The following is a 26,729-nucleotide window of genomic DNA, read 5'->3' as shown; positions in this document are numbered from 1 at the left end:
TAGTGAAAGTATTGGGTCAGACCGTCTGACCATAAGTTATGGTCAGACGAGCCCAACCCAATGCGTCCTTCACGCTCTTTGGTTCTCTCACACTGAAATTTCATTAAAAGAAACAAATTCAAAGCATAGAATTCGCAAAATTACCAGGAGAGAGAAAAGAAGCAAAGCTTCGATTAGATATAACACCACCAATTGCCATTGTTATGGCAGCAATTTCAATTTTCAGAATGAAAATCATCTCAAACTTATTCTGGTTTATCTTTAAATTGCGTGCAGAAGTAGAAATTAGTTCTGCAATTTCCTTCCTTTTTTCAACTTGGTCACAATCCCTCAGATTCATCAGGGATTCTTTAATTAATATCCTTTATTTCGACTAGAAAGAACAGAATTGTGGACTAAAAATCACAAATACTACTACGAAGAATCCGGCATCATCAACAAACGAAAGTACTCCTGATGAATCTGGACTAGAAAGTACCAATCTCTCTTCTTCCACTTTCCAAAAATTGTGGATGATGCCATCGCTACCAACATTGCTAACCTCGTGAAGGAGGAGGAGAGAGGAAAGTGGAAGTGGGGAAGAGGTGAAATAGTGGAGAAAGCAGAGGTTAGTGTTTTGTTTCTTTTCAGTTGAACTTTATTTTCTTTCAGTTGGACTTTGTTTTCTTTCAGTTGGACTTTGTTTTCTTTCAGTTGGACTTTGTGTTCTTTCAGTTGGACTTTGTTTTCTTTCAGTTGGACTAACTGAAACAAAATGAAGACTACCTGAAAAAAAATGAAGACTACCTGAAAAAGAATAAAGACCAACTGAAACCCAAGTAAGTCTAACTGAAGCATAAAAACCAACTGAAAACAAAGAAGACTAACTGAAAAAAAAAAGACTAACTGAAACAAAATGAAGACTACCTGAAAAAAAATGAAGACTATCTGAAAAAGAATAAAGACCAACTGAAACCCAAGTAAGTCTAACTGAAGCACAAAAACCAACTGAAAAACAAAGAAGACTAACTGAAAACAAAATGAAGACTACCTGAAAAAAAATGAAGACTACCTGAAAGAAAATTAAGACTAACTGAAAAAAAATTGGAACCACCTGAAAGTCGTCCGACCAAGATTATGGTCGGACGAGTCCGACACAATACGTTCTCTTCGTTTTAAATGCAACAAATAAATATTCTATATCTCACAAATAATACCCATTTGTTGCGTTTAAAAAGAAACGGAGGAAGTATATAATGTTGCATATATAGTTCATTACTTAGATCTTTACTATATTAACTAGAGGTCACGTGATCGAAAATCTATGTGTAATGTTTTTAAATGTATGTTGATGACATGGAATGAAACTACTAAAGGGATATTGTCACGTGTCGTGTAAACTTGTTTAAGAACGTTTTTTAATATATCTATACTAATATATTAAAAGGCGTGCATAAACCAGGAACAGTGCCATGTGGCGCTCTCCCTAAGGGAGTTATACTCCATGTCATTCACAACAATAAAAAAAGTTAGAAATTGCATAGTATAGGGTTTGATCCCGCAACCTCAACAACACAAATTAAAGTCTTAACCACTAGACCAGCTAACATTTAGTGTTATCATCTTAAAGTACAATATTAACAAATTGAAATTTTTCCTTACCCGGGGCTTAGCCCGGGCCTAAGAACTAGTTTGTATATCTAAAATAAGTGAAACACTTATCTCAAAAAACTCTCACATAAAAGAGACAAGTGTGTCATTCATTTCAGAACGGAGAGAATATCTTTTTAGGTTCACTACATCCAATCGACTTATTACTTTTATGGCTAAATCGGACTAGATCAGAGTGACTTAAACTACGATCATGTTTGGCAATTAGAGGTTAGTTGATTGTATTAGCTGGTTTAACTAGCTATTTGTGTGAACAACTTTAGGATATGTTAGTCATTACACAACTAGATTCACAAATCTCTCTTTCAAAAAACTCATACTCGTAGCTTTCTCAAAATTAGCTTTTTGGCCTCAAACCTCTCTTTCAATCTACTCTCAATCAAACATTCCAATTGAAGGTTTGGACTAATCAAACCTCTCTATTCATCTCAAACCTCTCTTTTTACCCCAAAACTCCAATAAGATTAGTTGAAACTAAATTAGCTCATATCTTCTTAATCATCATAAAATTAAGCAACATTATATCTGAATAAAACCATGGAAATTTATATCTTGAAAATATGATCAAGATACATTTCAATATGACTTCACATGGTGATGCATTTTCTTATATTTTAGAGACATGGTGTGAGTGAACTTTGACCATATATTTACCCCGATTTAGAAGGAAAAAACTGTAATTAAGTGGACTTGTTGGATTCATCTCAACATATAGTTTTTTCAGATTTCTAAGTTTTATAATTTGTACATATACGAGATTAAATATATATCATGACTATTGAATGAAACTAAGTATATGTTCTGTAATTAATGATTGGAACCAATAAGATCTAATATGAAAATTTCTAATGTGTTTCGATCTTGGGTATATTCGACAATAGCTTTCAAAGTAGCTTTTACTTTTTGGACTAAGTCAAAACTCTATAATGGTGAAAAGTAATATTTGGTGAAATGGTGTTTGAACTAGTGTTTAGAAAAAGCTATGAATATTAGCTTTAAGACTTGTTTGACGTAGCTTTAAGGTAAGTTTTAGCTTCTGAAAGTTTACTTTAGTGCTCGGCGAAAGTAGCTTTTTGCAGGTAGCTTTTAGGTAACTTTTAGCTTTTGAATAACTTTTGCGAAAATAAGATTATTAGTTTTTGAGGAGCTTTTGTCAAAAGCTATCATTTTTACATATTATTTACACATTAAAATTTTGTCAATAACTACTATTAGCGAACAGTACTTATATTTTAGATAGTTAGTCTCATAGCTAAAAGCTAATAAATACCTAAAACCTCATTGTTCAGAGCTAAAAGTTTATAGCTAACAGATACTCTAGATCGACAGAGACATATCGGAATACAAATAGCTTTTGGAGTAGCTTTTGAAGATTGAATATTATTTATTTTTGTTATTTTTCTAAACTAATAACTAATTTTACGAAACATTAATCATCCTAAAAGTAATCTTCATAGTTAGCTTTCGAGGTAACTTTTAGTGTCTGGAGTAGTTTTTGGTGTTTGAACTAATGTTTTGGAAAATCTATAAAAATATTATCTGTTGGATAGAGGTGATCAACATGGACGTGGCCCGATAATTGGCGGGTTTTGGGCACGAAAATGGCCGGTCCATGATCACCTCTACTTTTAGGATAGAGGCAGCTTTTGAAGATTGAATATAGTTTATTTTTGTTATTTTTTAAAACTAGCAGCTACTTTCAATGAACACTAATTATCATAAAAGCTATTTTGACAGACAAACTCTAACATATAATGTGTGAAAGTTGACAACTAATACAATAGGCAACAACTGGTAACTATTTCTACAGCTAATAGGTACTTTTGCCAAATATGTCAAAAATTTGACACTAAAGGTGATCATTGGTCGGGCCAGACTTTGGCAAAAAAAAATGGCCTGTTTTAAGCCAAAGTCTCGGACGAAATTCCCGCGCCAAAACCCGCTAATTTAGACCATGCGGGCTTTTCGAGCAGGGCTTGAGCCTACTTTTTCATATTTATGTGGCTCGTGCCTTGATTTTTTTTTTCCCAAAAAAATCGGACTGAGCCCTACCACGGGTCGAAAATTTGTACCCAAAACCCACCCTTTTTCGATCCCAATCGGACCCACATACCAGGCTCATCTTGATTCTAACATCTAATAACTAGTATAACAACTTAGAGTTTGTCTTGTACAACTTAGAGTTTGTCTTGTAAGAGACCGCCAACTTTTAAATTAAAATTAGGCAATGGTAAGCTCAATATTAAAACGAGAATTAGCCCAATAATGACTAGGTTAATTTCTTTCGATGACTAATTTAATCCATTTACTGACGAGGTCTACTTTTATATTAAAACTAAACCGTCTCTTTTAATAATTTTTGAACAACTTATACTACAATTACAACTACAACTATAACGACAATTACTATAACAACTACTTTTGTCAAAATAAGTCAATGAAAATACAGCCATACATATGATACAAGGGCTTGAGGCATCAAGCGTCAATTCTCAAAGTCTTCTCAAAAAAAAAATTGTTTTTAAAAACCCTCTTCTTTTTTTTTTTTTTACGGGAAAAACCCTCTTCTTTAATCATACTCCCTCCGTTTCATTTTAATCTACACACTTACACTTTTCCGCATGACAATGTAAAACTTTGAGAACATATATCTTTAGTTTTGTAATTATAAAAATTATAAAAAGTACATATTAATAAAACGAATCTAACAAGATCCCACATGACTATGTTTTTATTCACGTATAAATCACAAACAAGAGTCAAAGTGCAATTTATGAATAGTGTAAAATGTCAAAGTGGGTAGATTAATATGAAACGGAAGGAGTATAAATTTTGCATTTAATACCAAACCCACATCTAAAGCATCACCATCCACGATTCCACGTCATAGCACCCAACCCTCACATCTTAGATTCATCATTATTAAAACTCTCATTCCTAATCCTAATTAACAACCTACATTTTTTTACTAATACTTATATTTACTACTATCATTAATCTTTTCTAATATTATCTGTTACAATAATATTTCAATCTTTTTTCTCTATATTTCAGGTCTCTCGCTACTTCCCTTTATAAAGAAAAAACGAATGTTTATTTCAGTTTTTCTCTGCTACTTCTATTAGATTATTTCTCAGCAAAAACACTTTCTCTCTCTTCTTTCGACTCAAATTTTAAACCATATTTTTCTCTTAAGATTTCGTGGGAAAATTTCTTAAACAAAAAAAAAAAAAAAAAAATGGACGGTAATGCTGAGTATAATCCTCGAACTGTTGAAGAAGTTTTCAGAGATTTCAAGGGTCGAAGAGCTGGCATGATCAAAGCTCTTACTGCTGGTTACACTCTTGATTTTTCTCTCTCCTCTTATTTTTTTGCGTATTTTTAGGGTTTTTTTTTTTTTTGAATTTGTAATAATCATTGAATTATTTTTGTGAGTGCAGATGTTGAAGAATTTTACCAACAATGTGACCCAGGTTAGGGTTTTTGTCTTCTAATTCAGGATTTATGGTTGATTTTTTCTGTTTTTGAAATTTTTGGAGTTTATGATAACTTGCGCCGGAGATTTATGAATATTGATTTATGTGTAGATTTGCTGTGAAAAGTTTGCTTAATTGATTTATTTGGCGCTATTATTATGGGTCCCGAAATAATACAGAAAGAGAAATCCTTTTTTGTGATAGTACTGGAAAAAACTATAGTATAATTACTTAATTAGTAGTTGATTACTGTTTCATTATGACTGTTTTAGTTTCCATATGTGTTGCTTTATTAGTTACGAAACTGTGGCGCGCGTACTTTATTTTTCCAGATTTCTTTATTGATTCCATTGGTGTTTTGGAATTTTATTGGTTTAATAGTGTTTAAATTTGGCTGTTCAAGATTTAACTTCTTTTGGTAGATTATGTTTGGTTATTTCGAGCTCGTGAATGTTTGGTGTTCATTGATTGAGTTCGTTGTAATGGAATTATATGTGTTTGTTATCTAGAGTGTGTCGAGTTCGAGAGTAAGTATTTACTATGATGAATAAGTTGAATTTAGTGAATTTTTGGTCTGCTAGTGGAATTAGTGATATCCGTTTTTTTTTTCTTTGTTCGTTCTTTTCTGATTTGTGTTAATTCTTGCAATCTGCTGGTTGTGCGATTTGCCTGTTTTCTACGGATTATAAGTGGAATTTTATGTCTTCAATGCATATACTGCATTTGTTAGAAATCTATGTCGATTATGGCTCTATGTTGTCAAGCTTTTATTAACTATTGCATACAAGGTAAACTGTGTTCATTTTGTGTATAATGATTGGGTGTTCCAAGGTTGTGCAATCTGTGTTGCCATTCATAGCAGGTGAAATTCGGATTGACTGAGTCCTGGTATTCAGTCAGATTAAATATAGTGGTCATCAAGTGTAAAAGTTGTGTACCTAATATTAAGTATATATGATTATCTTTACATCTGTGCATTATAATTTTTTGTGGTCTTTCATCCTTTGTATGCCCATCCTTTTATTTATCTAGCACCAACTTGGTTGCTAAATTAGCTGTTGTTGCAGGTTAGCTGCAAGTTTTTTGTTTGGTTGCTTAACTGTTGCATTTTGCAGAGAAGGAGAACCTCTGCTTGTATGGATATCCAAATGAGCAGTGGGAAGTGAACTTGCCTGCAGAAGAGGTGCCTCCAGAGCTCCCAGAGCCTGCTTTGGGTATTAACTTCGCCAGAGATGGCATGCAATCAAAGGACTGGCTGTCACTTGTTGCTGTTCACAGTGATGCTTGGTTGCTTTCTGTTGCCTTCTACTTTGGTGCGAGGTTTGGATTTGAAAAAGGGGATAGGTATTTTTCTTTACCTTTCTGCTTATCTTTGTGTATTTGGAATTTACGGTTAAACCTAATTTGGGATACTGTGGCGAGAGCGTGCAAGTTGTTTCATACAATAATATCACACTGAGAACTCTGCAGTGGAGTTTTTATCAGGTGTTTTTCTAGACGAGAGAAATGAGAGTCACAGGGACACATGTGGCATTTTCTTTGACTGCAACCCCTATTGTGGGAAGGTTTTTGAAAGTGCAACTATCATTATGGGCAAGGAGTATTCCTTTATCTCCCCCTTGCTTTTGAGTTCTCTTAGTTTTTTTGATCCGTTTGAAAAGTTGCTCTGAAAAGTTGCTCCATATTGGAATATTATGCGTAGTTTTGATTGTTTATTAACTTAATCTTTTAGTCAGATTGTTATAATCTTTGTGATTATCATTGTTATTGTTATGTTTTTGCTGTTATGATAAATCATCATTAATTTTTTTATTCTGTAATCTATAATGCAGGAAACGTTTGTTTAATATGATCAATGACCTGCCTTCAATATTTGAGGTGGTTAGTGGATCTGCAAAGAAGCAGTCAAATTCAAAAGAGAAGACATCAATTTCAAACAATAGCAGCACCAAATCCAAATCAAACTCAAAATCAGTAAGTCATGGTTATTCTTAATATTCTTTACTAACTGTTCATAAGTACGTCTTTGAAGAATTGATTTGTACATCGAGAATTGGAGACAAATCTTAAGAAAGATGATTATGTTTGTAGTTGATACTTGGTACTATGCCTATGTCTAATGTTACATTTGCAAGGGGTTACTGTGGGTGACCATCTAGTCTTTTTAATCTGCACAAATAGAATCACGAATTACCTGCGCTCTGCAGCAGTTCATTGACACATCCATATCTTGTTCAATTATGTCGTGTTGGTGGCTAGTTTTCAAGCTGTCACTGTCCACTTTGAAGGTGATTTCATTTGCTTTATCTAGTATTAATTCCCATGAGTTATATACTTCCTCCGTTTGTGAAATAAATGAAACGCATCTCTCTTTTATGTGAGAGCTTTTTGAGGGAAGCATTTCAATTATTTCATAACGGAGGAAGTATTTTCTTTTTTCATATTCACTGGTGTCTCAACTGGTCTCTTCTTTTCTAGACAGAGTTTAATTCTCTCTGCAAATTAGCTTTCTTCTTTTTTGTCAGTTCTTGAGTAAACATTCCTTTTGTGTGCTTCCGTATTCCCTGCTATTTTTGTTTTTGGGGTGGGGGGTTTGTGGTGGTGAAGTTTTGATCCTCATTGGAGGTACTGAAAGTAAAGCCTCCTCCTTTTCACTTTAAATAAAGTTTTGGGTGTAGTAAGTTAGTAACCTCTGATAATTTGTAGCAACTTCTATTTACAGTTAAATACAAGTAAGGGCTAATACATTGGCTGATAACATAAGATTTTTGCTGATTAAAGAACAGATTCTTGATTCTCTTCAATGTATAAGAAGTTTTATTTATGTATGTCATACTCAAATACTTCATCCATTTCTTTTAGTGATGCACTTCTCACGAAAAGCTCTCACATAAAAGGGAGAAGTGTGTCACTTAAAAAGAAACGGAGGAAGAATATGAGCATTATCATCGACAGATTTGCGATCTTTTTTTTTTGTTAGATATGCCTTTTATATGGAAGAGGGTTGCATCAGATGCTGAGCTGGCTGCATAAAACATGGTCAACTTAAAGCTTCTTGCATTGATATAAGGAACTATGTCTATTTAGTGTCCATACTTCATATGGTTGCTCTCTGCAACTTATTACTACCAGTCCTTGTGAGAATCAGTTCTAATTGTATATGACAAACACTGGAAAATCATCAAAAATCATCTTATATTAGTTAAAATCAATTTAAATCAGCAATTCTAGTTACTATCAGTAAAAATCACTTCTAATCAGCAAAAATCACTTTTAATAAAAAATAATCAATCTCTTTCAGTAAAATTTAGGGAAGAAGACAGGGCTCACTTGGCTCTATTAAAGCCTCTTAACATATTTGCTCACAATTGGAAAAGCACCGTTTGGAGTGTAGGGTAGGTATTCTTTTGAAGGTCCCACTTTCTCTGATCATGCTTTAACCATTTTGGCATTTGATTGCTTTCCTAGTGGGGGCTCTAGAAGGCCCATTTTGCTTTGGGGTTTGTCATCATAGCTAAGTGGGGAGTTGTCTTTCGTGCAAATTCTGGCAGATACCTTGTTGCATGACCATCCTACGCAACAGATACCTTTTGATTGTAGCATAACCATTATACCACTGTAATGTACAATGAAACCATTGAACTGTTATGAAAGTGTAGTAACTGTTGAAAGTATACCATCACTAAAAGTTGTGAAGGCTAAACTTTCAAACGTCCTTTGTATTTGTGATCTTTAGAGTTTGAATGCGAGACTTGAAATTGCAGGCCAAATTTACTTCAAAAGGGGCACCACCAATTCCGAAAGATGAAGAAGATGGTATGGATGAGGAATTTGAAGAGGAACATGGAGATACACTTTGCGGTGCCTGTGGAGATAACTATGCTTCAGATGAGTTCTGGATTTGCTGTGACATATGTGAGAGATGGTTTCATGGAAAGTGTGTGAAGATCACTCCAGCTAGGGCTGAGCATATCAAGCAATACAAGTGCCCATCATGCAGCAACAAAAGAGCTAGGCCTTGACGTATTTGTCTCAAGCTCGCTATTCATATCATATCAATTCTATCACTCTGTGGGTATTCTGCTAATTGTGTAGGTGTTAGCCATGCGTTTTCGGGTGTTACAATTTCGTACAACTGTGTCTAGAATTATGTTAATTATATCAGCTAGTTTGCAGATCGCCAATGTTATCAATTGTGCATTTGGATATGTAGTATCTTTATGTTATAGGAAGTACTACCTTGACTAACTTTTTCCACTATTCTGAAATCAGTTGTTGATTTTCGGAATGCAATTTATCATGTGTCCAGAGTTCTTAATTTCATTTCGTATTTCATTAATTATCAAGAATACTTTCGGTGTTGAAAAGTTTTGGTTTGGGCAGGGAAATGTGAGTTGGTCCAAGGTCCAAACTGTACTTGCAGAAGTTGTAGTAGTTGGATAACCAAACCTATGATTATAAGTTTTCAGATTACTGTTATTTCTATTGATTCTTTTTGAAGCCATGTTGCAGAGCTTTAAACTCTGAATCGCCATCCTCACGCTTCTCATACTCGAATACTGTCCGAATTCTCGAAGAATGAAAGTTGAAACATCTAACCTTATATAAATTCATTTTGCATCTTCTAAATACTACATCTGTTTTTATTTAGTTGCAACGTTTTGACTTTCACGCTTGCCAATGTACAATTTCAAATCGTTTTATCTCTAATTGTATGTAAGTAAAAATTATAAAAATTTGATATTATGAAAGCTTACATCGAAACGAATCAAACAAGACCCCACATGACTATATTTTGTTTAACATATAAATCAATAAATGTGGTCAAATAAGAGAACATGAATAGTGCAATTTGTCAAACGTTGCAACTAAAAAAGAACGGAGGTATTAATTATTAGCTCTTCTATATCAATCGTGGACCTTCATTAAGAACCATAGTCTGGTTCTTCAATCCAGGAAAATGCATCGTATTCACCTTGTCTTGATCTCTGTTGTTACTGGATTACAAACTAAAGCTAGGTAATAAAAAAAACTTCAGATGATTATAATCTGATAACAATAAGTGATCTTTTAGGAAGGGGCAAACAAAATCGAACAGTCCCAGACAATTTGTCTCTCTTGAAATAATGATTAGAGAAAATTGTTGCATAAAAGCAAAAACCTAACTCTCATAAGATCTAAAAGCAAGATTCATAAGAAAAATGGAAATCTCCAAGTATATCATGAAAAGAGAATTATCTGAATTTGGGGATCGTTTTGACATCTTTTCTGTAGACTTTCTGAACATTCATAGACATGGTTTCCTGAGAAATTGGACATCCAATGTGGCATCTGTGATAGTACGATCATGTAGTGCATCCAGGGTACATCCAAAAATCTTTGGAATTGAAGATAATGCTAATATCACTGCGGGTTCATTTGTTGCTCAATGTGAGCCAACTACCCGATTATTAGAATATTTTGGGAATCTCTCATGAAATTTGGGAATTTTTTTCCTTGAATAATGTTAAAACTAGGTTTTAGGCCCGTGCATAATGCACGGGAGCTATTTAGTATAATAACAATGTATATGTATCAGCTATAATGAAAACTTGTAAACGATTCTTACGTTAACTTGATAAAAAAACTTTGTGTTTAAGAGATATACACCTTTATATTAATTATAAAGTTGTTTAACATATAAATAATACTCATATGTTTTGGAAGACTTCTTTTTAGTGCAAAACAAAATTTATTAAGAAGATACTCCCTCCATTCTATTTTTATAAATATTGCAAAATGAGATTTTTACACTATCCATTCACCATTATAACCTTTCACTACACATTATGATTTTTATGTAAGGAAAAATATTGTCATCTGCGGTCTTGTTAGATTCGTCTCGATATATACTTTCAGAATATCAATTTTGTATAATTTTACAAAAAAGTAATTAAAGATATTAATAGTTAAAATAGTGCATTGGCAAACGTGAAAATTACTCAACTGTTGCAGTAGAAAAAGAACGGAGGTTGTATAACATAGTCATAAGCAAAGCCAACAACACCTTAAGAAGAACTTTGAAATTCCATATTTTCTCCACACTTTCGATACAATTGAACCGCTAATAACTTATGTATGAGAATTCTTTGAAAAATTAATAAAGTGATGACATAATTGAATATAATATACCAATTTTGGCGTAGCCCCACAAAGCCATCATCTAAGGGTTGAGATGACAAAGGTAAATTAATGATCTCAACTGCTTCAAAAAGGGAGAAAAGTTGCACGAACTTGATCTTATCCCACTAACGACTTAGGGTCAATTGTCTTAGAAACCCTCTCCACACTACAGTCTTCATTTTTTACTCGAAATGGCCTTAAAGTGTTAGACTTCCCATGTTTCTCATAAATTAGTACTATTAGGCAATTTTTACTCGTGACTGATAAATGGCTACATAAAATTAGACATGACTAAGAACTGGTCTCGGGAGATATAAACCTATCATGTGATACGGATTGTCCTTGACTTTTAACACATGGCTGAAAAAACTGTCTTTTTTGAAACATCATAAGAAATTTTGTTCCAACTGACAGAATAAGTACCATATGGGTATAAATACCTTATTCCCCGTTGCTACCTGAAATTACCACAATTTCGATGATATATTGTATCATACCTTATTCCCCGTTCCATCTGACGTAATGAGTATCATACGGGGTTTCCCACTTTACTTTTTTGCCTAAATACCTTATTCCCCGTTGCTACTCGAAATAATCCTTACTCATTAGTTTCTTCCTAAAAACAATTTTAAAATATATTAAGCCACCACAATTTTAATATTAAGAATGGTTTAGAAAATGATAATTTTGTATAGTAAACAAATATAAATATACAGTACTTGTATAATGTATGTGTGTTTTATAAGTTCTCCATATGATTTACATTTCAATATTATCTTTTACATCAAAAAAAAAAGAAGTTGTCAAAATAAAGTGCATAGGCAAATTAACAACTTTTCTAATTCGATAACTTATGATCTTTCAACGACAGTTTTACTCTCTTATAGACCAACTAAAATTGAATACTTATAAATCCCTCTTTTGATATATAATTAACTCATTTTGTTGATTCACCTTCTCAATTAGTGTCTCGAAGCTCATTAAAGAAAGCTATATTTTATAATTTAAGCACATGGGCCATGTTTCACTTTCTATGCTAATCCTTTATTTTAGAATTTTTATATAGAATGGGCCAAATTCAAAGTGTACATTTTTTTAAAAATGATATTAATATCAAGCGTAAGTTCATAAGTGGATGTATTTATAATTTTTGTTTCATTTGAATGTAAGAGCGTGGGAAAATTTTGAGTGATCCTAAGGTTAAACCCTCTTAGACACAATAAAATAATAATATTAATATATATACAATAAATTGGAGAGAGAACAATCATAAAATTAATGTCTGAATGTACTATTGGCCAAGGAAATTTCAATAATTAGAGGGCTGACAGCCCGTTGGATCACCTAATCATCTAAATTTTTTCGAACTTATATCGTCATAGTTTTGTCAAAATAAGTTGAAGTGAACCGACCCTCTATGTTGGTTTTCACTTTTTTTTTACCTTATTTAATTTCTTGTTTCATATATTGTCTCTTGTCTTACTTCTCTCACTTTAAGGTACTGTTCTCCCCAACTTATTTTCAGTTCAATTCAATTCCTAAATTATTATCATTATTATTAGTTATAATTTAATTCAGTTAGTTCAATTCAGTTCAGTTTGTTTATGCTACAGAGAACAGCCCCTAACTCTGTTTTTTTTTTAAAAAAAAAAAATTAGTATGTATTGGTCATGGATATTATTTGTTAAGATGATTCATATTAGCCCACCTTAGACCACTTCGGGACTAAAGATTAAGTTGTTATTGTTTTTATTATATGTAACCTCTGATCATAGTCATGGTGTGACATACATATATTTTTTTTAACAAAACATCTTTTTATTTCTTATTTGACAATAAAATCGGACCTACTTTTTACATCTTAAGTATAAGGTATCCTCCGGATAATTCAAATCAAAGCAATTGGATGTCCAACCCGGGCCCATATGACCGATCAATAAAAATACTCCAACACTCCACCTTGGGGGAATATTTTATAAATTAAAGATTTTAGGATGTTTCTCATAAAATCATGGTTGAATAATAGCTCATGAATTATTATAATAATATCGTGTAATTAAAAATATATTTTAAAACCGACTTATGACCCGTGTGTTCAGTGATTGATGTAACTAATGTCATCATAAAATGCACGGGAAGTTTTTTATTGATTAGAAAACTAAAAAACATATCGATTCACTTTTTTATTTATAAAAATTCTTTAGTACCACAAATATACAGTAAGGGCCTGTTCTCCCCAGCTTATTTTCAGTTCAGTTCAGTTCAGTTCAATTCAATTCAGTTCAGATCAGTTCAGTTCAGTTTAGATCAGTTCAGTTCAGTTCAGTTCAGTTCAGATCAGTTCGGTTCAGCTCTTGACAATATTTTTACTCTCACATATCACTATTCATTTCAGTTCAGTTCAATTCAATTCAGTTCAGTTTAGTTCAGTTCAATTCAATTCAGTTCAGTTCAGTTCAGATCAGTTCTGTTCAGTTCAGATTAGTTCAGATTAGTTCAGTTCAGTTCAGTCCAGTTCAGTCCAGCTGTTTTATGCCGAAGAGAACATGCCCTAAGTTATTGTTTCTTGAGGGTAACTTTTTGTCACAAATACATCAGTTTTCTCAATCTAGAAGTGATCCATTTAAGATTAAAAGTTACCGCTTTTACCAATAAATTTTATTATTCATCTAGATATAATAGTTGGAAACAATTAGTTTTAACTTGTCGAAAAATTACATTTTGAACATATTGCTTTAGACCCTTGTAGATATTGTACGCATAATTTTTTTTTTTTCAATATGTTTGAAGTTCAATACTATTTTAGGTATACTTAATTACATCTAATAGTTGTTTTTGTACTTCATGGTATCTTGTGTAAAGTCATATATATTATGTAGATTACGATCTATATTATATTACTAAAAGTTACACAAGAAACACATGTCACTTCGTACTATAATTTTTTCCCAACAAAATAATTTTTCTGTATTTTCTATTTTTTTCGCCTGTCCCTTCTACTTTATGGCAAGAAGTTATACGTTTGAGATATGATTTGGACTTGTGCATAATGCACGGGAATTGTTTTTTTTAAGTAGTTGTTTTTGTTCCAAATTTATTAAATCCATAATAATCAGATTTCATGCATTTAAGGTTGAAATAATATAAAATATAAAATTATATTTCATGATATATACAAATCATTTTTTACAACATTTTAAACAATCTTTTTAATCGTAATATATACATCTATAAATAGGTACGTAAATGAAATAAAAAACACATTAAAATACGGGGGAATATTTTATAAATTTAAGATTTTAGGATGTTTCTCTTAAAATCATGGTTGAATATTAGCTCATGATTTAATTTTTTATTATCATATCGTGTAATTAAAATATATTTTTAAAACTGGCTTATGACCAGTGTGTTAAGGGATATAATTGATTTTATTTCCTTAAAGGTTACACTTATGTGGCAAGTAATTGATTTAATTTTAAAATCCTAACATCTAATTGATTTGTTGCCTAAAATGCTAGAATCATGGATAAAAGGAATTCAATTACGCCTAAAATTATGAGCTGAAAATGAGAGATCTTAAGGCTAATGACACGTGGCAGATTGATGAAACGTAAAGGAGAAATCGAGGAGCAATGTGAGACTTTGAATAATGGTGGCTTGACACGTAGGCAGAATTTTTCTTCCTTTAATATTATATATGATGGGTATTAATTTCTCACATGCGCCAAAGTTCAAATTAATTCTATATGTACCGTCCACGTAGGACAGCTCGCGGGATTTTTTTTTTGTTTTCGCCCAAATAAACCGCTACTCGGAGTAGCGGTACACTTTAAAATTAACCGCTACCGAAAGTAGCAGTTAAGTAGAGTAAACCCCTACTTAAAGTAGCAGTTCCCTGTGGGCAGCAACTGGAGCCCTAGCATATATGAATCGCTATTCGAAGTAGTGGATTATATGCACACATACCCCAGCCAGTGTTGCTTTCCCATAACTGGCCAAAATGCTAGAAACATTACAAAATAAGCTCTCCAACTTGCAAATCCTGCACCAAATCTGTCCAATTTCATCCAACAACACCAAGTTTATCCACACATGAATCACCAAACACCAAGTTCATGCAAGTTCAAATTTATCCAAATTTTTTTTAATGCTAGTAAATTATTCAAACTGCATACTAGGAGCTGATGTTAGTACTTCATGCTATCCCTAAAGTCCATCGTAGGAACATAACCCACATTACTTTGGAGATTTATCTTCTTAGAAACTTGTTCAATGTACACCTCCATTGCCATGGCTGACGTTTGTGTCACTGAAAGCCACATATCACTTAGTGTCTCGTCATCCTCTAGTGCAATTGACACATATTTCCCCGGCATAAGATATCTTATAAACAATTTCAATTTCACATATATACGATCATAGCCAACTACGTCATACACCCTATTCAGAATCTCTTGGAACCTCATACTAGAATTGGTGAACAATTTTTTTTCCTTCCACCTCTATACACAATATCAACGTTATTTTGAGATACTTTACCATAAAGGTATCAAGGATATTTAGGTTGTTTGATATTCTACATACAAAAAACACAATGTTTAAGTTGTTCTTATTCTACACATTAAAACAATATCAACACCATTCTTCACCTATATATTAATAACACGCATTTGCAACCTAAACACGACATTTCATGCAAAATCAACCATCGCAAAGTGCTCAACACCATTTTTAACCAATCAATTTCATAAATATATCACCTTCCAATTCATGCAAAATCATCCACCACAAAATGCTAAATCATGCAAAATACTAGATTAAACTAATCAAATCAAACAATTGTCATCTAACAACACTAAGAAATTTAAAATGCATAACAAATATGACATGCTAAACAAATTAACTAAAAAATCAATAAAAAATACTAACCAAACAAATTGAGCGAGTGTGGGCAGCTCTTGCGGAGGATGATGGCGCGACTATTGTCCACGACGGTGCGGTGCGGCTGGCGACCACGACGGTGTTGCGGCTCGTCGACAATCCACGGCGCAGCGGGCCCGACTAAGATCCAGTAAACTGAGACTGAGCGAGCATTGGAAGAGAGAGGGGGATAATTTTTTTTTGAGAGAATGAAACCGCGAAATGGGAGAAATTGGGAAAGTTAGGTCGAATTTGGGAATTTTAATAAACCGCTACTTATAGTAGCGGTTAAGGGTGCTTATCGAGCGAGCCGAGCCTGGATAGCACTAGGCTCGGCTCGAGCTCGTTTAACTTTTTATGGGCTCGGCTCGGCTCAAGCTTGTGATTAGAATTTGTGGCTCGAGCTCGGCTCGTGATTAGAATTTGCAGCTCGAGCTCGGCTCGTGAGCTCATTTAGGCTCGACTTGTGAGCTCGTTTATGCTCGACTAGGGGTGTTAACGAGCCAAACCGAAACTGAACCTAACTAGGCTTGACTCCGCTCGGCTCAAGCTCAAGCTCGAAGCTCGTCGAGCTTGAAATATTGAGCTCGGCTCGAGTCCAAAAATTGCAACTCGGCTCGAGCTCGAATATAACTTCAAGGTTCAACCCTAAGCAAGTCTAAGGTCATAGTTCATTAGGCTTGAACGTTTAGTAGTCAAAGGCCTTAGAATTAACACTTGTTATTGCATGGCCAAGCAAGTAGTAGCAGACCAATGGTAGAGAGGGTTAGGGAGTGAAAGATTTCTTTTATAAAGCCTCTAACTCACACCCTCATCCTATTCCACCAACACGGGACTCTAGCCAAATTTCTTTATCACTTGCTTCCATCTTGCAAGTTACAACATTGCTCCGCGTGAATTCTCTTCAGTAATTATTCCCACTTTCTCTTTCTCTCTCCTCTTTCTATTTCAAGAGTAAGAATAATCATTCACACCTTAATGAAAACACCCTTTTTAATTGTTTTAACCTTTTTGCTTTCATCTTGCAAGTTGCAACATTGCTCCCCATTGTCCATGCGTGAATATCCCACGTTCTCTTTCTTTCTCATCTTTCTATTTGATGTGTTAGAATGATCAAACAATCACACCTTAATGAAAATACACTTTTTAATTGTTTTAACCTTTTTCTTTTTTCTTTCTTCTATTATATACCTTAGTTAATATCTTACAAGAAATACTTAGTATAATTTATATATATATATAAATAATTTTTTAATATGTAAACAATATTTTAATATAAAATATTTTTTTAATATAAAATAATAATCGAGCTGTTCACGAGCTTTACGAGCCGAGATTTGCCTAGCTCGGCTCGTTTAAGTCTCGAGCCGACCCCGAGCATGAGCCGAGCCCAAAGTAGTGGTTTATATTTATTGAGTGTTGGCCTTGGAGGTGGAAGTGTTCAGTAGTAAACCGTGACTTAAAGTAGCGGTCAATTAAATTTAACCGCTTCTTCAAGTAACGGTTTATTTTTCTCATAACCGCTGCTTCAAGCAGCGACTTCTACGAGGAAACAGCTATTCGAAGTAGCGGTTTTACTTAAGCACACATGCTATCCTACGTGGACGGTACTAATTGAATTAATTTAAACTTTAGCGCATGTGAGGAATTAATACCCATTTTAACATTATCCAAGGAAAAAATTCTGAAATTTGGAGCATAGAGTCCTTGGTAAAGTTCCCATAAGCAAACGTGGACGTCGTAAAGATTCTCCACGTGGTAAAGCAGATGCAAAAATCTACGAATCTAGTCCTTGGTAATTCCCAATTTTCATTTTGACGTGTAAGGTACCACCCTTCTTTGTCAGAAAACCCAGAAATGTAACGGATTGATGAATGAATAATGATTCTTCAGAATTTCATATCAACATTTTACATCATCAACTTCCATTTATAGAAGTTCGTGAACAGATTCTGAAATCTCTGCTGTTTCAATCAATCTCTCTTTGCAAAATTCCTTCAATATCCTCTCTTTCTCTTCCTCACGCTCCTTTACTTCATGAAAAAGCAATAAAAATGTCCAACAGCGATGATGAGAAAGTTGAAGAAGTGAACGGACATTCATTTCAAAAAGTTAAGCAGAGGTTAAAGGATCGAACCAAGGTAACCCATAAATTTCTCTTTTGTTCCTTCAAATTTTTATTGAAATTTAATGAGTTTTCTGTGATTTGATCATTTTGTTTTGAAATGGGTGTGTTTAATTGTTGAAGAGAGTTTCAGAAACAAAGGAGAAAACGAAGAAGATCATATCTGAACATGCGGAACGAATTGCAAAACAAGCTGAAGAGCACGAACGATTTATCAATAAGGTATGATAATTGGTAATTTTTGTTTGGGTAGATTTTTAAAGTTGATTTGGTATTTGGGTTTTAGTTATTTTGTTATGATTTGGTTTATATGTGGTGTAATTGAATGTATGTAAGGTGTTCGATCATATGCGCCACTGAAAATTTATGGTTTTTTTTTTTGTGTGTTTTGTTGTATATTATTTAGGTGACTTATCTGTGTGGTGTACTTGGGTTTGGAGGATTTTGCTTTCTACTTGGGGCAAGTGAGTGTGTTTTTCTCTTGCTACATTGATGGGTGTTCTAGCTTTTAATGTACTTTTTAGGTGTAATTTTAGCTTGTTGTAGAGTACTGATATTTGGATTTTCGGATTTTCAGGGCCACAAGATGTTCCATATGTGTACTGTTTATTCTATGTAATATTTGTTCCACTTAGATGGATTTACTACAAGTACAAGAAATGGCATTACTATCTTCTGGTAAGTCTGATCTCAACTATAAATTTACTTTGAGTATATTTCAATGTTTAGAAATACGAATAATATCTAGAGTTACAATTTGACTTGCCAATTTAAGAAGCACTTCATTGAACATATCAATTCGTCGAAGGTAATATTGTTATTTCTCATAAACTACTCTGGACAAATTCAATCAAAATTAGAAAGATATTGTTAGGTGGAATAGCTCTTAACTGTTTTATTAATATGGATGATGACACATCGCTTCTATTGGTGGGTTAAGCAAGTAACATTCAGGGTTTTGTACGGACTCAAAGACTAGTTGCTTTTCTGAGTTCTTCCGATTCCAGTTTTTGGATGTGAAGTTTAATGTGATATGCTTGGAGAACCCTGTCCGAGGAATGTTGACTTGGATCAACCAATGCAGCCATTGGTTAGTTTTAGTGGGTCCCAAAGTTGTTAATAAATGGAATGGTATTTAAGGAAAGCTCTATTTATGAGGTTCACTGAACATAGTACTTCAATAAATTTTGTAGAAAGCATGTGTACATCATGTTGCTTCTTGAAACACTCATTAAATACAGTGAAGTATTCAAAGTTTTAAATAAATAAGGATTTAACGAGTCATAGCTTGCTAACTCTGCTTTTGCATTTTTTTGGTGCTGGAATACTTGGCATCAAAGCTTCTACATGTTACAGGATATTGAATACCTTTATTTTACTTTTATTTTGAACTTCTGCACTCATTGTTAGTGTTTATGATCTTGAGGAGGCAATCGCTTTGGTCTTGTTGTGGTTTTGGATTTCATTGCTATATGTGGGTTTTTTTCCTAAAGTTTTCCAGGGGCTTCTCTTGGTTTAATAATGTACTTTAATATCTATATATCTTTTCTCAAAATAATAATCGGGAATTTAAATTTGTTAAGAATAATATGGGTTATACGAGATTGTAATATGACCCTATAGTCGGAAAATGTTCTAAAATTGACTCCGTATCTGATGGACTTCAATTTCATTGTTGCTTTTATATCGCTTAACAAATGGATGGACCTAAATTGTTCGAGCAAAATGTAGAGCTTTAATATCCTTTCATGTTTTCGTACCTCATTACCCCTTATCCTCAATATTGTACACCGAGGGTGCATGGATTAGTTGTTGGCTGTTTTACTTGGCTGGTTTGATCAACTGTTTTGATTGACTAATGGATATTTATAAAGTGTTTTCTAAAATCAGTTGTTTAATGCAAAATGGATACAAAAGCCAATGGAATAAGCTATTAAAACCAGCTTTAGGCTTTTGGGCTAAAAAACTGGCTTTTGAGCTAAACAACTGGCTTTTGAGCTACCAAAACCATTTACCAAACAATTGTTTGGTTGTTTGGCCACATGAAAAAGCTAAAAGTCAGGAACTAATGAAAAGCCACCTAAAAGCTAGTTATCAAACACCCCCATGATATGATTAGCCTCCTTGAGTTTGAAATTTTGGTCAATATTGTCAAATCTGAACTGGTACTTCTTCATCAATGAGATTCTTTCGAAAATCTTGATCTAAGAATTTTCTTTGCCGAGAGAAGAGCGTAAATCACCCCCCAACACCCCCCAAAAATACTTCTTGTTTGGTACCCTAAGGGAAGACAACTGCGTTTTGGAGGAGAAGAATTTTGGAGAATATGGAAGCTCGATTAAGTATTGATATCTGTAGGAGTTTGGAATTCTTTCCGGCTAACTAGTTTATTGGTTTGAGATAGCACAACTCTCTCTGTTATGATTCTCACATATTCTAGTAGAGAGCAATGAGTGAGCTGGTGCTGTTCTGGTTCACAAAGACTAATGAGAACAGGAGGAGGAATAAATACATTAGCAAAAACCAAAATGAACGTATTTTTAACTGCTGTGATGATTCTTAATGATCTCTAAGGTAATGGTTAATATGAAAAAAATTTATTGTTCAAGTATATTTAAGATAAGAGTTACACCACCAGAAATAAAGGGGTGGTTATTGAAAAAGTTAGCTAAGCAATTTTGCACAACCAAAGCCCAAAGTTACTTTCTACTTGTTATTGCTCTTCGTTACAAATTGGATGGGTGCTGTACTGGGTGCCTTGGTGAATGGTATCATGTAAGCCTGTGATTGAAGGTCCTACTGTAATTAATTTGTTGTGTCCATATTTCTGTCACCCTAAAAGCGGGTTTATCTCTCCACTGAATATGAAGTGCCAATAAAAAGTAGCTCTAAGATCAATATGGCAACTCAGGGTACATTCTTAGATTATGGCTTGTATTTTGAAGAGCCATGAGCTCATCCGAGGGATTTGGTTGTCTCTGATCCCCATTATTCTTAATGACATGAATTTTACCAACCGAAGCTGCAAATGACTTTCAAATGGCTTCAGCCTGAGAAGTTATAAGTGTAGCTGGAAGCCCTTCATGTAGTTAATATGTGTCCTAATACTTACTACAGCACACAAGCTTGGCAGAGTTACCATACTAGATATTTTATGGTATTACCATATATTATTATATATGGACAAATGTTAAGAAATCATAGGTTTTTGCAGGTAGGGAAGAGTTGGAACATTTAAGACTTTTCTGTAATGATAAGCATTGACCATAGATTTTTTTCTTTCATATTCAACCTTGGTATAGTTTTCAAGAACCGAATGGTTGAAGGTTACAAGAAGCATATGGCAATTTCTTTTGAGTACTCCGCTAAGAAGAAAAAACCATCAAGTAGTGGAAGTAAAAAAGAAAATGTTGCTATTGAGAGGCTGTACACATACAGAGGATACGACTTGGTGTCCTTTTCTCTTTATTAATAAACTATTTTTTTTGCATGTATTTGTGCTTTCTATTTCCTTTTGGTCTGATCTAGTGAAACTACATATGGAGAAAGAAGTTCAAAGCTTCATCCTTTGCTGTATGATAATAATTAACTAGTTTGGACAATTGGATGTTAATTAGACGTTTACAACAAACTCAAATTTTGTAAGGCAGGTGGTTAAAACTTAAAAGACAGCAATCTGAACTTAGCCTTGGTGATGGCTGTGGTACTGTTAAAAAGCCTTGTTTTGTGCCTAATTAATATGTTGGACGTGTAATGCACTAAGCATCTTTAATGAGCTTATATCCTATTTACTTATACTAGAGCAGCCAAGTTGAGCCTTGTTAAGATCATCCATCATTTTCTCTTAGCATGAAAATATTTTCTTCTTTTTTATGCTTTTTTGGGTCAAGGTGGTATCTAATTACTAGAAACCAGTTGAGCCGGTCTTTTTATGAGAACAGTGGAACTAGTAACACGTGTACCTCTATCAAAGTAGTTGCTTCTAGCATGCAGATAAACTTTTTTTAAAAAATATTTCCTTATTTATGTGTGTGTATGTGTATGTGCTTGTGTGTGTGTGTTTGGATATGTTTGATTCAATTTATTTTGTCTTATCTTATTTTATCTTTTGTTAACTTAACTTATCTTATGTTTTTCTGAAATGAGTGAAGATAAGTTGAACAAAACATCTTATTTATCTTATCTTATCTAATTTTATCTTATCTAATCTAATCTTATAAGATCTTAAATAAGTTAAAAGAAGTTGAACACAACAGGGCCTTAGTTGGAGGGATATAAGTAGACTTCTGAAAGCCAAGCTTTTTCTTGTTTATATAAATTTCAGATTTGTACTATGCTTAATGGCCTCATAATTGTCTAATGAGGAGGGGTCATGTAGAATATCAACACGTGACTTTTCTCTAGCTTCCCTATGTTTACAAATTATTACGGGAATTCTCAGTGGTAGCCTTCAATCTTGGCTTTTTATCGTTGGTAGCCATAAAAAAATTTCATTATCAGAAATAGCCTTAGGTTTTGGATATACTTGAAAATATCGCATTAACAATGATTTTCGTTAAAAACAATTGTTGAAAGGGTTATTTTTGAACTAAGTATGGTTCCATAAGCTAGAATGATATGAGTTTCCTTCATAAAGTCTATTTTGACTTTGCGTCTTATTTAAAACTTATTTCACTCGATTTTACAAAAGATATGAACAAAAGGAAATTTTTCAAGGACAATTTACGTTATTTTGGACACTAGACTTTAATTACGATGAAAACAACCTTCTTAACAATTGTATATGGCAAACAATGGTTGTTAATACCATATTTTCAAGTATAGCCAAAACCTAAGGCTATTTATGATAATCAAACATTTTTTTTGCTACCAATGTTAAAAAGCCAAAATTGAAGGCTAACACCGAGAATTTCCCAATTCTTACCACATTTCTAACCAACCAAATAGTATGTCACTTTCTAAAAGGGAAAATTAATAACTTCGCCATATTATCCTTGATGACACCTTAGGTTATTCGAAAATTACTTAGGTTAATCTTGTTCTTTAGACCTTTCACTGAATTGACCCTTATTAGACATTCTATATAATAACCTTGAACTTTGGAAACACTCTAAAAAATTATCTATGTTAACTTGTTATAAGCTTTGTGTTCTGTTTTGAATGTTAATATTGTGTCAAAGATCTGAAGAAATCCCTCATCATAGGATGCTCATGTTGTGGCAGGACTTTTGCTACTATGCGAATACAATATTCTTGGTTGCGCTCCTTATGTACCCGAAAAATGAAAAGCTTTTTATGGTTTGCTTCTCATTTTCTGAGGTAAGTGATATATCAATTCTGGGTTAATTCAGATTTGTTTGGCCCATCACCTTATTTTCATTTTAAATCGATTTTTGTCTCTTTACTTGTAAATGCAGGGACCATTAGCATGGGCAATTATTGTGTGGAGATGTAGCTTGGTTTTCAATTCCATTGACAAACTTACTAGCGTACTTATACACCTCTTACCTGGTAAGCTAAGAATTAGACCTGACTTGACTTGAATGTTGCAGAAATCTATGTCATGATGTTTTGGGGAATGTTCTTATATGAGTGTTTGCTGGTTGAGTTTATTATACCACGTCTTCTTTGCATATACCTGTTTCAGGTGTCAAAGTAGAAATCTGCACTTCTAGTGCTAATTATGCTGTTCTAGTTTACTGACATATGTTTGCTTTATGAGTTGCTGAGGCAATTTTAGTGGGCGTTAGCATTTTGTCAGAATAGTGCCTTTTTGCAACTTGGATAATAATTAGGTATTATCAATATGAATGTTTCACGGATAACCTTTCCTTGGACGACGTGTGTGAATTCTAGGTTGTCAAAACTGTGCAGCAGTGCATATTTTAAAGTTTGAAATCAACAATTTTATGGAGACTGGAATATTTTTATGCATGATAATGAGGTCTTTTGGAGATTGAGTAGTTTCCAATGTTTTTATCGAGTGAAAAGATCAGATTTAATTTATATAATTTCATGGTCATCCGCAAGAGGCAGAAGCCATTACCATGAGCTGGTCATAACTAAAAAAACCTCATGATTTTCAGGTTTGGTTTTCTTTACTATTCGGTGGTGGAATCCATCCACCTTTGCAGCCATGCATCCTGAAGGAACTGCTCGTAGAGTTTCATGGCCTTATATAGAAGACACGTCATACCTTGTAACGTGGCTGTTTCTAGTTCCCTTGTTTGCTTACACCCTTTGGCAGGTTCTCTATTTTCTGATAGTTAATGTGCTGCGAAGACAGAGGTTGTTGAGAGATCCAGAAGTCATGACTTCTTATAGGTATTTCACTTATCTTTTTGTTCAACACAAAGATGCTAGTATTATTTATTATGGTATATTCTCATAGAAAAAGCAAGTAGCTGAAAAGACATAATCTTGTGTAGATTTTTTATTTCTTAAATTACCCGTCTAATTGGTCCTCCATAAGTAACTTATCTAAAAATTAATGACTCGAGATAGTGTAGTCTGGGAAAGGCTGACGAAGGGTGTACGCGAAGTGACTTTAGAAAGTTTCAAGTACAATTTCCGTACCTCATGGTAATTGGATGTTATTTCATCCCAATCGCCAAATACTATTTTCTTTTCCATATTTTTTGGGTTGTAGGGTTGGATGGGTGTGGATACCGGGTATCAGATATCAATTACACTCACTCTGTCACAAAATAATACCCATGTATGCGTTTCTGAGATTCACAGAAAAAAATCTTGTATGTACCCAAAGGCCAAAAATAGAACTGAGTTATGGTCTTATTCTCAAACATTACACACTTAGACGGAGTGGTGGAGAGAGGATGGAAAGGAGACAACTATTACAAAGGATATTTAGTGAATCCATGTAACATCTAATCTGAATTTAAGGAAAAAACATTACAATTCTACAACAGCATTTCTACTCAGACTTTCTCCCGCTGTTTGAAGTTTTTCCTATTCCCTTGTAATTTTTTTTTTTTTTGGCTTAAGCCGTTTTGGGCAATAGCATCTTCTACTTTCTTTCTGACATAAATTGAACAATACTTCTATAGGGAACTTTCAAAGAAAGCTCAGAAAGCAAACAATTTGTGGTGGCGCTTGAGTGGCTTGCTTGGTGACCAGAATCGTTTATTGATGTATATAGCTTTCCAGGCTCTGTTTACTGTGGCCACCGTGGCACTCACTGTCCCCATCTTCTTGTCATATGAGCTGTCTGTGATCTTCCAAATTCTGAAGGTCTCTGCTGCTGTCTGGAATGGAGGAAGTTTTGTTTTAGAAGTGATGCCCAGACAGGTGATTCTGAAGGAGAAGAAGAAAACACAAATGCAGCCTCTTGAAGCCCAGCCTCAGCTTGATAGTTCGTCGCCTCTTGACAGCCCAGTTTCTGCACAATACATACAACAATCTTGACAGTCCTCTAACCTATACCTTATGCCTTGTCAATTATGGTTTTTTCCTTCTTGTTTTTTTTTTTTTTTGAGGGGATTTTCCTTCTTGTTTTTGATTACCTTATAGTTCATGCTTAATCATATGAATGAAAGCACTGTTTAATTATGGTGGTAAGTAATGTGTTATGATATCATTTCATCTCATTGACTCGAAACCCTAGTCTTGTCATTATAGTAATTATCATCTACCCAACCCCAAGTAAAGAAAGAAACAAACCATACATCTGGTTTTGGCTCTCTGTAGACTAGAGAACAAGACAAAAAGTTGGGAGTTATACAGTCCTAAACTTACCATAAATTACTTCCTCTATTCTCTTACATGCAATGTTTCATTTTTGAAAGTTTCACATTAATTGCGATTTTTTTTTTTATATTGATAATATCTTCTCTCTATCTCTATCCTATCACATGATTTTTTTTTTTTTTTAATCAATCTCTATCTCTTTTCTTTCCAAATGGTTTTCTTAAATAATGTACTAAGGTCTAATGTTGCAATAAAAAACGGGAGAAAGTATTAGATTAACTGATATGGGATCGGAGCTTTCATCTTTAGGCTCTGTTTGGTAAAACATTTAAGTCATTTTAACTGAGTAGGTGCTATTGCATCAAAAATAAAAAGTAAAAAGAAAAAAAATGAGTAGGTGTTAAAAGTTTAAGTCACCTAAAATAGTTGTGTTTGTGGCAAGAACTTAAATAAAATTGAGTTTCTCTTGTAAGAGATCGCCTACTTTTAAATTAAAATTAGGCAATGGTAGGTCTAATATTAAAAAGAAAATTAGCCTAATAGCGACTAGGTTAATTTCTTTCGATGACTCCTGTCAAAAAAAAAAAAAAAAAGTTTCTTTCGATGACTAATTTAATCCATTTAGTGACTAGGTTTAATTTTATATTAAAATTAGACCGTCCCTTTTAATAATTTTTGAATAAAAATAA

General features: G+C 33.6%; 2 protein-coding genes across 2 annotated transcripts; both read left to right on the top strand.

The window, feature by feature from the left end:
• Positions 1–4,666: 4,666 nt before the first annotated feature.
• LOC104883601 (PHD finger protein ALFIN-LIKE 4) lies at positions 4,667–9,449 on the top strand. Its single transcript, XM_019247418.2, has 5 exons — positions 4,667–4,985; positions 5,091–5,123; positions 6,242–6,470; positions 6,959–7,100; positions 8,891–9,449. Exons 1-5 carry the CDS (start codon positions 4,889–4,891, stop codon positions 9,146–9,148), a joined length of 759 nt encoding a protein of 252 aa, XP_019102963.2. The 5' UTR covers positions 4,667–4,888; the 3' UTR covers positions 9,149–9,449.
• Positions 9,450–18,005: 8,556 nt separating this feature from the next.
• On the top strand, positions 18,006–25,940 carry LOC104883600 (glycerophosphocholine acyltransferase 1). Its single transcript, XM_010668141.4, has 8 exons — positions 18,006–18,349; positions 18,457–18,555; positions 18,740–18,797; positions 18,911–19,011; positions 23,557–23,652; positions 23,751–23,844; positions 24,420–24,657; positions 25,401–25,940. The coding sequence occupies exons 1-8, from the start codon at positions 18,083–18,085 to the stop codon at positions 25,756–25,758; spliced, it is 1,311 nt and encodes a 436-aa protein (XP_010666443.1). The 5' UTR covers positions 18,006–18,082; the 3' UTR covers positions 25,759–25,940.
• Positions 25,941–26,729: the final 789 nt, after the last annotated feature.

Source organism: Beta vulgaris, chromosome 8, assembly GCF_026745355.1.
Source record: "Beta vulgaris subsp. vulgaris cultivar EL10 chromosome 8, EL10.2, whole genome shotgun sequence".
Lineage (NCBI taxonomy): Eukaryota > Viridiplantae > Streptophyta > Magnoliopsida > Caryophyllales > Amaranthaceae > Beta > Beta vulgaris.
Note: the sequence above shows the minus strand (reverse complement) of the source record. Positions and strands in the feature narration are given on the sequence as shown.

Bases quoted from the DNA above. Each gene is read 5' to 3' on its own strand.
- LOC104883601 (XM_019247418.2), top strand. From the start codon at position 4,889: ATGGACGGTAATGCTGAGTATAATCCTCGAACTGTTGAAGAAGTTTTC. The intron at 4,986-5,090 runs GTTACACTCTTG...TTGTGAGTGCAG, and splicing joins GATCAAAGCTCTTACTGCTG to ATGTTGAAGAATTTTACCAA. The intron at 5,124-6,241 runs GTTAGGGTTTTT...TGCATTTTGCAG, and splicing joins TTACCAACAATGTGACCCAG to AGAAGGAGAACCTCTGCTTG.
- LOC104883600 (XM_010668141.4), top strand. From the start codon at position 18,083: ATGAATAATGATTCTTCAGAATTTCATATCAACATTTTACATCATCAA. The intron at 23,653-23,750 runs GTAAGTGATATA...TTGTAAATGCAG, and splicing joins TTTGCTTCTCATTTTCTGAG to GGACCATTAGCATGGGCAAT. The intron at 24,658-25,400 runs GTATTTCACTTA...ATACTTCTATAG, and splicing joins GAAGTCATGACTTCTTATAG to GGAACTTTCAAAGAAAGCTC.